The 11,670-nt window shown below is 52.9% G+C and overlaps 1 protein-coding gene across 1 annotated transcript; it reads left to right on the forward strand.

Moving 5' to 3' along the window:
* Window positions 1-5,370: 5,370 nt before the first annotated feature.
* CLDN19 (claudin 19) lies at window positions 5,371-11,421 on the forward strand (the record flags this gene model as incomplete). Its single annotated transcript, XM_080921427.1, has 5 exons — window positions 5,371-5,593; window positions 6,286-6,450; window positions 6,552-6,636; window positions 8,058-8,210; window positions 8,918-11,421. The coding sequence occupies 5 exons, from the start codon at window positions 5,371-5,373 to the stop codon at window positions 8,967-8,969; spliced, it is 678 nt and encodes a 225-aa protein (XP_080777553.1). The 3' UTR covers window positions 8,970-11,421.
* Window positions 11,422-11,670: the final 249 nt, after the last annotated feature.

Below are 11,670 nucleotides of genomic sequence, written 5' to 3' on the forward strand. Positions count from 1 at the left end.
TGGCTGACCTCTAGCAAGCTCCTGCAAGAAGCATCAACTGCAGATTTTTCATCCTGGACACCGACTACAAAGTATCACCCCCAAAATCTTCCTCTGAGGTGACCGTAGCAGAAGACTGCTCCCCTAGGGAGATGAGCTAACCTGCCCTCTTCCTCCTTGGTACTGTATGTGACACACCAGCTGAGTTTCCAAGCCAGCCATCAGAGAGCACACGACTCACCAGATCCATGTGTCTGTCATTTCTCCATTCCCCATTGCCCCGGCCAGGTCAGTCCCAAAGCCATGCAGATCAAGGCAGTAGTGACAAATGGCGTCCAGAGGCTGAACAAGCTGAGAGCTGAAAGCCTGGCGTGATGGTGTTAGCCTGCAGCCCTAGCACTTCAGAGGTGGACAGAGGCGGATCGGAGTTCAGGGCCAGACTTGACCATAGAGTGAGTCTGCGGCCGGCCTACTCTACATGAGAGGACTGAGGGGCTTCTGTATTTGACAATAGGGAAGTCAGAGAGAATTTCCCAGAGATGTTTTGGGGGAGGTGGTGTACACAGAAGGTGAACAAGAGAGAGCTGGAGGAAGAGCCTGGCAACTCTTTGCAGGAGTTAGCTCGGTGCTGAGGGAGAGGGTGAACTGAAAGGCTAGGCAGACTGTCTCAAGCTGAGCTAGTGAACCAATGGACTGATTACCATTATTACTTCCTCTGTCTGCCCTGGGTGAAGTGCTTGCTGGACAGAGGCCTAAAGATTACATTAAAAGGAACTGGAGCTGGCCTGGGCTCTGAGCTGAGGAATACTGAACTTGAAAGGATGTGACCAAGTTGTTTTTTCGCCAAGGCAGAGAGTAATCCATGTGCTGGGGCCAAGATGCCCAAGAATACTTGTAAAAGAATTCTTTTTTTTTTTTTTTTTAAGATTTATTGATTTATTATCCATAGCTGTCCTCAGACACACCAGAAGAGGGCATCGGAACTCATTACAGATGGTTGTGAGCCACCATGTGGTTGCTGGGATTTGAACTCAGGACCTCTGGAAGAGCAATCAGGGCTCTTAAGTGCTGAGTCATCTCTCTAGCTCCTGTAAAAGAATTCTTACACAGCACCTGACACAATAGAAGCAGATCCACATTACAGAACTCTGTTGACCTTTTCCTGGTGTTTCAGAAGTTTCTATATTGGGGCAGATGGCTTTTTATGTTTGGTTTTTTTAATGTTTGGTTTGTTTTGTCTGGTTGGTTGGTAGGTTGGCTAGTTGGTTGGTTTGTTTTTTTGAGACATGGTTTCTCTATATGCTCCCACTGTCCTAGAAGTCTCTGTAGACCAGCCTGCCTCAGACTCAGAGATCTGCCTGCCTCTGCCTTCTGAGTGCTGAGATTAAAGGTGCACTTCTTGTGTGCCCACCTGGCTGACTTTTATAAATTCAATGCATGCTAACTAGAGAGGGACAGCAGACTGCCTCACTGAGCTCCCAAAAGGACAAGGCAAATGTATGTAATTAGGCTAGGAGGCTCACTTAGAAGCAGTGGGTAGTATCAGGGACTCAGCTGAGATACAGTTTCATGTGTTCAGACTGTGTTTAGGAAAACATGTTAGTTGTGCAGGTCAGCAATATGAGGAAACTTGCTTAGGAAGGAGACAGACTGTGGGAGTGTCACAGCATCTGGAGCAACTCAGCAAACCCAGGTCAGATACGAGCATTACACACTGGTGCCCAGGGAAGGTGCATATCCGGGGTTCAGAGGGCACCAGAGATCTGTGTACACTGCTCTTGTCCTCAAGGACTGAAGACACTTTTGGACTGCCCCATGCACTGTAAAGTGTCCTCGCCCTGGTCAGACAGTGGAGAGACCTGAGATTCCTAGTACAGCCTCACATTGCTTATGGACCTTGAGAAGGAAGAAAACAATTTGCCATCTGCAGTGGATGGGAACATGCAGAGGATTATGGGATTCCAGTTTGGCTGTTCCACTATGCCTGGGCAGGCAGAGCGGTTTGGGGGTGACACATGGTTGACCATCTTGCTCTCTTATTGTGTGGCCCGAGCTGAGTCATTTCTGTCCTGAACCTGTGGTTGTGCAGGAACTTAACCCGGTTGGGGGTAGTGAAGCTAATAGTGAAGTAATAGATCGCAACTGACCAAGTCAGACACTCTTAATCAGCTATGAGCAAGGATAGTGGACTAGTCCCTGGTGTTTCATTACAAGAGAGGCAAAACCAATGACTCTTCATACCAACCCATCAATGATCAACACATACCTACCAAGGCTACTCAGCCCAGCACAATGGTGAAAGACGTGGCAGCCAGTTCCCACCCTTAAGCACTTTGCCCTGCCAAGATGAAGGGGCACCAGGGAAGGTTCCACCCTAGGGCCAATACCTTGGGAACAGCTTGGATCAACCACAGTTCTGAGCATGTATGATCCTAATTACCTCATGAATCAGACAGGAAAGTGGTATCACCACCATTTTTCAGTTGAGTAATCAGACTAAGACAAGCTGAGGACCTGCCTAATGTCACACACTTTTCAGTAGTCATGGAAAAGTCAGCCCCCTCCGGAAGAGAAGTCATTTGATTTATTCATTTTAAAACTGTGACTTTCTGTCTACCCCAGGCAGTTCCCTCCCCTCCCTCTCCACCCCCTCCCACCCCCTCTCCCTCTCCCTGCATGCCTGAGAGTCACTGGGCTGCAGAACCACCAAGAATGGTGGGTTCCCTAGGATGGAGAAGCCATGCTGGCTGGCCTAGAAAACTAGTTGCTCCAGGAGCAGGACTTGAGTTCCAGATGGCTTTGGAACATTGGTACAGGAAGGCTGTTGGAGAAGCAGAGAGTGTTCAGGTAGAACAGACAGACCCAAATCTCAAATGACAAAGGAAAAAGCCACTGAAAGAATTTCAGGGGATGATATATAAAAATCACAGAAGCCTATGCTGGGTGGTGGTGGATTAAGCAACCCAGCACTCTGGAGGCAGAGGCAGGGGGAATCTCTCTGAATTCCAGGCCAGCCTCGTTTACAGAGCTAGTTCTGGGACAGCCAGGGCTACACAGAGAAACCTTTGAGACGAAAAGTAATTATGGAGACTCTGAATCCTTAGAGTCTGGGGGTGACCTGAATGGAGGCACAGACAGACAGACATCCTACTGCCTCTCAGGCTTCATCTCTGGGACACATTAGCTCTTGAGAAAGTGGCCATCATCCCCTTTACCTCAACTCTCACATGTCTGGAGACAGGGATCACAGCTAGTGTGGCCCTGAGGCTCCAGAACTCAGGGATCTGACCAGTGTCCAAGGTCAGAATGAGTCCGGGTTCTTCCTCACAGAGAAGTCTTTGTCAGAGGCCAAGGCCCAGCTTTGGGAGAGAGGGCCTTGTCTGGCCTTTCCAATGGCCTGGGTAAAGTTGCTACCTATGCAGACCCCCTCTGCCTCCTCTAAGCTTCATGCCAGCTCAGCAGAGCAGTATCTCTTTAAAGATGCTGAACTTCCACGATTGTCCATTAGTAGGGAGCATCTTATGAAGCACCCCCATCCATATCCCCACTCCCTCCAAAAGGAAGAAAGGCAAAGACTTAGGGAGAGGCCATAGGAACCAGCACCACACACATCCCAGTTACCTGCCTAGTCAGAAGGCCTGCCTTGAGGTTATCAGAGTCTTATTGTCCCCAGGAGTCTTTTGCTTGTATCTCCCGCTTCCCTCTGGGCTCTGGTAATCTCCTCCTGTTTCTTTTGGTTCAGTTGTCTTATCATTCATGGCAGGAGAATCTCAAGTCTGAACCGTCTTTTCTGTCACCCTTCTGAACCCCACTGGTATTTTGGAGATCTGCAGGCTACTCTAAGAAGCAGGCCCCCGTGTACACAGGAAGTCAGGGGGACCCAGCGTGTGGCACTATCTACCAAACAGCACTGGCCCCTTATTTACCCAGCTTCCCCCAGTTCCCCCAAGCTCAGAGCTGGAGCTGCAGGCCATACCAGGGGCCCACGCCCTGAGCGGGCACAGAGGCCTGCCATTGTCTGAGAGCGCCAGGCACCCACGTGAAGAATGCAAGGCAGCAGGCTGGGGGTTTGTCCCTGCAGTGGGGGCTGAAGGTGTGGGGGAGGAAGCTGGCCATGTTGCAGCTCAGGAAAGGCAGTGGGATGTCGGGGATGCAGAGGGGTGGCTGGGGGGCTGGCAGAGTGGGAGCAGGGGTGTGACATTCCTCTTGCACCCATGCCAAGCCTGTGGGGCTGAAATGAACGTGAGAGGATTGCTAATGAGACCCAGGGGAGTTAAACATTCCCTGCTCCTGAGGGCTAAGTGTGAAGGGGGGGCAGGCCGGGGGTCTAGGAGCGGGGGAGCCTGAACCCCAGGAATGTGCAGAGGCCATTGCCCCTGCCAGGCTGTTCTGGAGTAGGGGCCAGGGCCTGCTGTCTCAGGTCTCAGCAGGAGCTGCTGAACCAGCCAGAAAAGGGATTAACTGGCTGAGCAGTTCTCCTTCCTCCAAGTCCAGGACAGATGTTGGCGAAGGTCTCCCCAACTCCCCACCATGTCTGAGGCTGGCATGTAGCCACCCGTGGCCCAGTTACTGTGGGGCCCTCTTCTGACTCCTCAGATCCTAGACAGACCCCACAGCACATGTTCCCTTGTTTGGCCTCTTCTATTTTAATAGACATGGCTTCCAGGTACCCAAGACTCTTCTCCCCAGAAGCTCATATTTAACCGAGTCTCTGCACATCTGGCCTTAGAGCCCTGACCCAAAACTAACTCTAGGGGATCTAGGTCAGTGGTAGAATGATTGCCTAGCATGTACAAAGCCTGGTTTACACACACACACACACACACACACACACACAGAACTCTATAGTTTTTCCTGCTGTAACTAAATTTTTTTTTCTTTTTCTGTCCTCAACTCAATGGGCACGAAACCCCTGGTTCAGATCAGGCACACAGCAAAGCCACCCACTGAGCTGGTGCTTTTGGAAGTCATTAGGAGAATCCTAGGGCACTGGACTCACACCTAAGGGCTTTCCCTGGTTGAAAGGGGGAAGAGTCACTCCTCCTAGCCCCTCCCTTCCTTACTATTGAGACCAGGAAGGCAGGGGTACCCCAGCTTGGATTCTAGGTTCCGCCCTCCAATAGCAAGAAACTGGGCAAGAGCTCTGCTGGGGACTGGCTGTGGGCGGGCTCTGGCCTTTTCCAGCCCCAAGGCCACCCCCTGCATTCTGGAATCCAGCAGTTACTGCCTTTGCTGGGCTGACTCTTCGGGCTGGTCAGCCAGCTATCTCCTCTCCTCCTCCTCTTCCACTTAGCTCCCCTTTTCCAGGCGTTCCTCTTACCATGAGCACAGCGCTCCTCCAGACCCCGGCCCATCTCTGAGTCCTGGGACACTCAGACTCCTCCCTGAGCCATGGCCAACTCGGGCCTCCAGCTCCTGGGCTACTTCCTAGCCTTGGGTGGCTGGGTGGGCATCATCGCCAGCACTGCCCTGCCACAGTGGAAGCAGTCCTCCTATGCCGGCGATGCCATCATCACTGCCGTGGGCCTCTACGAAGGGCTGTGGATGTCTTGCGCTTCCCAGAGCACCGGGCAGGTGCAATGCAAAGTCTACGATTCACTCCTGGCCCTGGACGGTAGGTCTCTGGTGGGAGCCGGGGAGGGGGCGCTGGCTGGGCTGTGGAGCTTGAGGACAAGCTTTCTCACAGCCTGTCCTCAGTGCTGGATGGCACACTCCAGCCCCTGTGTGAGTCCCTAGCTGCTGTCCTGTGTACACTGGAGAGTCCAGGCCACAGGTCTCTAGGCCCTGGGAGGCAGGAGTGCAAGAGGCTGGCAGCCTGGGCTCTCTGTCTTGACACCTAGTCACACAACCCTGGCACCCGAATGTTCTCCTGTGTAACTAGGCCATCAATGCCCCGGGTAGAGGAGGGTGGTCTGAGATGAGAGTCTGGCTTCATAAGCCTGCTAACACCCTCTGTGCCTCTTCTCTCCATATTCCATATTGACAGACATGTTTACACATATATGCCCAAGTGTAGACAGCTCACACAGCTGGACACACACACACACACACAGTCAGACACTATTACAACACTGACCTTGGGGACTATCCCACCTGCACTCCGACAGGGCTGGAAGCAGAAGTCCCCACTCACTCTGGTCCAGGTTGTCACTAACCTGCCTCCCTCGGGGATCCAAGTCTCCTGAGCTGCCTGGGGCCTAGAACTGACCAATCCACTCATGAAGAAAGAAACATACAGCTCACACACACACACACACACACACACACGTTCCCTGCTCTGCTCAGACCCTTCTTACACTGCCTCAGGTCACATCCAGTCAGCAAGAGCCCTGATGGTAGTAGCTGTGCTCCTGGGCTTTGTGGCCATGGTGCTCAGTGTGGTGGGCATGAAGTGTACTCGGGTTGGAGACAGTAACCCCACTGCCAAGGGCCGTGTGGCCATCTCCGGAGGCGCTCTCTTCCTCTTGGCAGGTGAGTGTCCAGCATCCTCTCCCCTCTTGGCCATGCAGCTAGCCCACCTCGTGTGGCTAGCTAGGCCAGGCAGAGCTGAGCACAACATACTTCCTCCTTAGGTCTCTGTACTTTGACTGCTGTCTCATGGTACGCTACCCTGGTGACCCAGGAATTCTTTAACCCCAGCACTCCTGTCAACGCCAGGTGAGTGCCGGAGCTAGGCCTCCTTCCTATCTGTCCTACCCTGGCTCCAGTTGTCACTTGGAAGAGGAAATAAGGAAACAGGCACCAGCTAGTTTCTAAGAAAGGAGAGCCATGCGGGGTCTGAAGTCTAGCTCCATGTTCTTGCTGGATGACCTGGATCACTTGTGACTTAACTTTTTCCTGTCAGAACCAGGTCTCCCGTGGTTGTGAGGACCCAAGAGATTCCTCCCCGGGCTCAGCACACCTGGGCTTGTTTTACTTTCGCTGGTGGCAGCAGGCTAAGGTGGCTTCGTGGAGGGGGAAGAAGAATTGGGTGGTGGTGGTGGGTCTGGGAACCTGAGACTGGAGAAAATACCCAAGATATTCTCATAGCAACTGTGAGGATTTGCCCCTCATCCTGGATAAGGCTGCAGCTGCCCTCTGCTGCAGGCAGAAGGGCAGGGAGGAAGCCAGTGCAGCCAGGGGGCTCTGGCTGAGGGAGGTAGCTTTGGGAAGTAGGCCATTTGTAAGTCTGAAATCCTGGGTGGGTGGGGGATTAGGCAGGGAATTTCGGAAGGGCCTGAGTCTACCTGGCTCTTCCCTTCCTTTCAGCCCAGGCAGGGGCAAAGAATGATGGCTCCCTGGCCAGATGTCCTGCTGACTCTGGAGTGGAGGGGGATGAGAAAGGATGCTTGGGCTGTCTCCATGGGAGGGGTCAGAGAGGAGAATTCAGACAAGAGAGTCATCCCCTGGGTGGGCGGCTGCAGCACCAAGACCTGCTATACAAGGTCTAACCCAAGGAGCCAATCAGGGACTGGGACATCTCTTCAGGACTCTTGGGGCTGCCTGGGCTGGGTCCTGAGAGCACAGTTAAGCCTGTCTGTCCTCTAGTGCAGATTAAAGGATCCTTCTGCTGTGTGTGTGTGTGTGTGTGTGTGTGTGTGTGTAGTGGGAGGTGTTCGTGGAGAGGTAGACCTGTACACAGAGGTGGAGAAACCCCTGGAAGAGTCAAGCTGGCTGGCAGGGATGGGTGTGGAGAGAGCCAGGCAGAGGGACAACCATCTCCAGAGGGCAGTAAAGAGCAATCTTGGGTGGATGCAGTTCTGTAGATCAGACCAACAGGGGAGGAGGGTACAGGGGAGGGGGGAGACAGGAGGTGGTTCCACTGTGTCCATCTAGATTTCTGTGTCCACCAGATGAGGAAATGAACCAAATTGCCCTGCCTACCTGAGGCTTGGGCTGTGAGGTGTGAACTTGCTGATGGGGATGGACACAGGGTGTGCACTCACCCTAGTTTATTTGGAGAAAAAGAAGAGGCCTGTGAGCTTGTGTGCTGCCTCTGTGCACCAGGTGCCAGGGATGAGGAAGAGGACCCTCAAAAGGGTTGGGGCCAGATAGGGCTGGGATTTGCAGCCTGACACAGTCCTCTCTACTTCGTACAGGTATGAATTTGGCCCAGCTCTGTTCGTTGGCTGGGCCTCTGCTGGGCTGGCCATGCTGGGAGGTTCCTTTCTCTGCTGCACATGCCCAGAGCCTGAGAGAACCAACAGCATCCCACAGCCCTATCGCTCAGGACCCTCAACTGCTGCCCGAGAGTACGTCTGAGTCTGCCTACCCTACCCAGCCCTTTTGCCCAGCAACCCCCCTTGCCCAGAACTCGTGCCAGACTATATAGTACCCTGGGCAGGGTAGATGGGGTACGGATCCCTTGAACTCAGTCTGGAACTCCAAACACCTGGTCCTCAACATAGGCACTGGGTCCCAGACTCAGACACTCAAAGAGACATCAGAGGCAAGACCCAGCCTACACATGGCCTAGTAAGGACCAGGCCCATTCTGTCTACATCAGAATGAGTATCAGATTTATGCACTAGCTTAGCTTCTGGCTCCTTCACTTACCAGCTTATTTGCTGAAGGGCTCATCTGCCTGGTACGGGCTGGGCCCTGAGGGCTTCCCAGCAACAGAAGGATCTCAGCGTTCAGCATTTTGGGCCAGACAGACACATTTCAGCCAGTTCTCACTGCAAGCACAGAGGAAGAGCTCTGGGCTAAGGACTGTCTCCATATCAGACCCAAGGACACAGAGCTTCAGAGAGACCTGGAGGCTCTCCATCTGTGAGAGCAGCCAGTTACCAACACTTTTTGGATGCCCATATAGGTCATGAGGTCAGACTGTCATTCCCACCCTAGGAAGGGGCCCCAGGCAGGGCTGCCACCTACTCCTGGACCTGAACTCCGCAGCCCCCATCTCCCTGAGCCTCCGTTCACCCCACTAACCAGCTTTCTCTCTTTTGACTTGCAGACCAATTGTTAAATTGCCTGCCTCCTCGGTCAAGGGCCCCCTGGGTGTGTAAAGGCCAGGTTCCCAGCCAGGCCCCGCCCCCTACCACCTCTAGACTGTGTGTTTAATATTTTTGGAAAGAGAAGTGAATATTGAGCCCCAAGTGTGATGTCATCCTATCTGTTCCCATGCGCCTAGGATGGGGTCTGGACTAGAGAGGCCAGAGCCAGCTCTTGGGGCTACTGAGGTAGGTTCCAGGGTACAGGCAGAGCAGGAAGCACTCTGGGTTCCTGCTTTGTTTCTCTGCCTGCCCTATCTTGGAGTCTGGTTCCAGAACTTCCATGAGGGAAGATCACAGCTACCCTTGGAGGCCACCTAAAGCCTGGCCTTGTAAGGGAGCAGGACCTCAGGGTGAGGGAGACCTGGCAGAGACCATTCCATAGGTAGAATGTTCTAGGTCCTCCCTGGGAGCCCTCTTAAGGGAAAAACCATTCTCTGTGGGGCCCAACTAGAGGCTAGGTCACAGCCGAGTGAGGGGACCTGTAGGGGCTCCCTTGATGAGGAAGGGAAGGAAGGTGTCAGGACAGCCCTGAGACAACTCCAAAGCCCTTGGCTCAGCTCTTACCCTACTCTTGCAATGGTTGCCAACGCTTCCTCACCCTGAAGTATAGCCAGCTGACAGGGCTTCAGATCTTGAAGTCCAGGTATGACATACTAGAAAAGATTAAGTCCTCTAAGAAACTGAGGAGACCAGTCCAGGTAAGCAAAAGGCCAGCAGTGTCCTTCATCCTCAGGCTCCCTTTCCAGAGAGCACTGGCCCCTGCCTTCACTCACAGGCTTCTGCCACCCAACCCTCTCTCCCTGGACTGCAGGCCTGTCCCTCTCCAGGGACAAGGTGTCCACCACTATCTTGTCTTGCTTCCCACATGCCTTCTTAGATAACCAGCTAGCGTCTACGACCGCATCTCCCACCAAGTTACTGAATCCCCAGGAGGCAGCTCAGCTTCTTGCTTCTGTGCAGCCTTGAGGTGTGAGTAGGACATCACACTGACAGTGGGATTCGGAGGGGGAAAGCAGGTGACCGAGAGCTGCTGAGCTTAGGTCATCATATACCTGCTGGACTGCTGACCAATTTACCTTCTGATTGATGGTGGTCGCAGGCCCCCATGGACACCTCTGATCCTAAACAAGTTTCCCGAGTGAGGCCCCTTGCACTGTAAGAACCACAGAAGAGCCCTCTCCCCGGGCCTGAAGCCATCAGGTGCATACTGGAGTCATTTAAGAAGTGGATGCCCAGCCTCCACCCTGACACAATGACTTAGTTGGTCTAGTTGACCCAAGGCTTCAGAATTCACACAGCTCCTTCCATGTGGTTCATATTAGGGGTAACTATAACACTCCTGACCATTCTGGGGGATCTGCAGAGGGTGCAAGGAGCCTACCAGAAGACGGTGGGGGGAGAGCCAAGACTAGAAAGGAAGTCCTGTCCACCTCCTGCCCTTCCGGAGTCCTGACCACTGGAGGAGACGCCTATATCCTTCCCATCAATGTCCCTTTGTGCTTAATGAGTTTGACTTTGAATCCTGTCACTTGCAGCCTGACTAACCCAGAGTTTGAAACCTGTGAACCAAGTGGGACACAGACAGCCCCTCCCCAGGCCTGGAACTTGGCAGCCCTTGGTATTTGGTTGTAAAGCTGGCAGGAAGCCACATGATTCCTCTTCAGAGTCTGAGGGCTGGGAGGCTCAGGATTTGGTGGGGTGGTAGAGGGTGGTCAGGAGCAGGCTGTGAGAGTCCAGAGCTCCAGGCAAGGACAGGACCTAACGACGGGGTGGCACTGTCTGTTCCTCTGTTAAAGGAAGCTCATCCCGCCCACACTGGAGACTGGAAGGGCAGAGGGTCACACACCTTTGATGATTTACACAAGCAGTCTACACCCTGATTAAAGACACAGGAGGAGCTGGGGATGGGAAGGAAGAGTGTGGGAGAAGTTGAAGTCGCTCAGAGCTATGAGTTCAGGGAATGTGATCTCCCAGGCATCTCCTGAAGCAAACCCACTCAAATGTCCAGTCTGTTGTTTACTGTTCTAATCTCAAGGCTGAAGATCCAGGAAAGACTGGGGAGGACGAGGCTCAGACTCAAAAGAGACGGTTCTAAAGTTACTGCTGTCGCCTTTCCAGTCCCAGAAGTGAAATCGGCAAGTTAGACATTTTGATTCCAGAAGGACCATAGCTATGTGTTCCTGAAGTCCCAGGCCCTGGGCAAACAAACCAGGAAGCTGTAGCTTGGGAGGAAGCTTAAAAATCAAGTACGATGTGTGGCTGAGGCAATTTCAACCAGTAGCCAGTTATTACTTTTGTGTTACAGAAAACTGTTTGTGTGATGATGGCGCTGGTTGTAGTTTTTGCTTGTTTTTTTTATCCTTCCTTATCTGGCAGAGGTACACCTGAAAGGGTGATGGTTGGATTTATTTTAACTTCGAACAGGTTCCTGGGCACGGAGAGCTAGGATGTTGGGAAGAGCCAGCGGCTGACGGGTCCAGTCTACCCATTTGTATGTTTGCTGATGAAAGAAAAATAAGAAATAAAAAGTTTGAAAAGACCTCCAGTGTTTGCGCTGGCTGCATCCATCATTGTCCTTACTCTGACCAAGGAATAAAGACTCCCATGTCTCACAGGACCTCAGACTCCATTGTACCACCTGGCCTGTTGGCCTCTCACCATTTCCGTCCCCACCCAGGTCTAGCAAGCGTGACATTTTAACAAGACCTCCATG

This window comes from Micromys minutus (assembly GCF_963924665.1).
Source record: "Micromys minutus genome assembly, chromosome: 9".
NCBI classification, from domain to species: domain Eukaryota; kingdom Metazoa; phylum Chordata; class Mammalia; order Rodentia; family Muridae; genus Micromys; species Micromys minutus.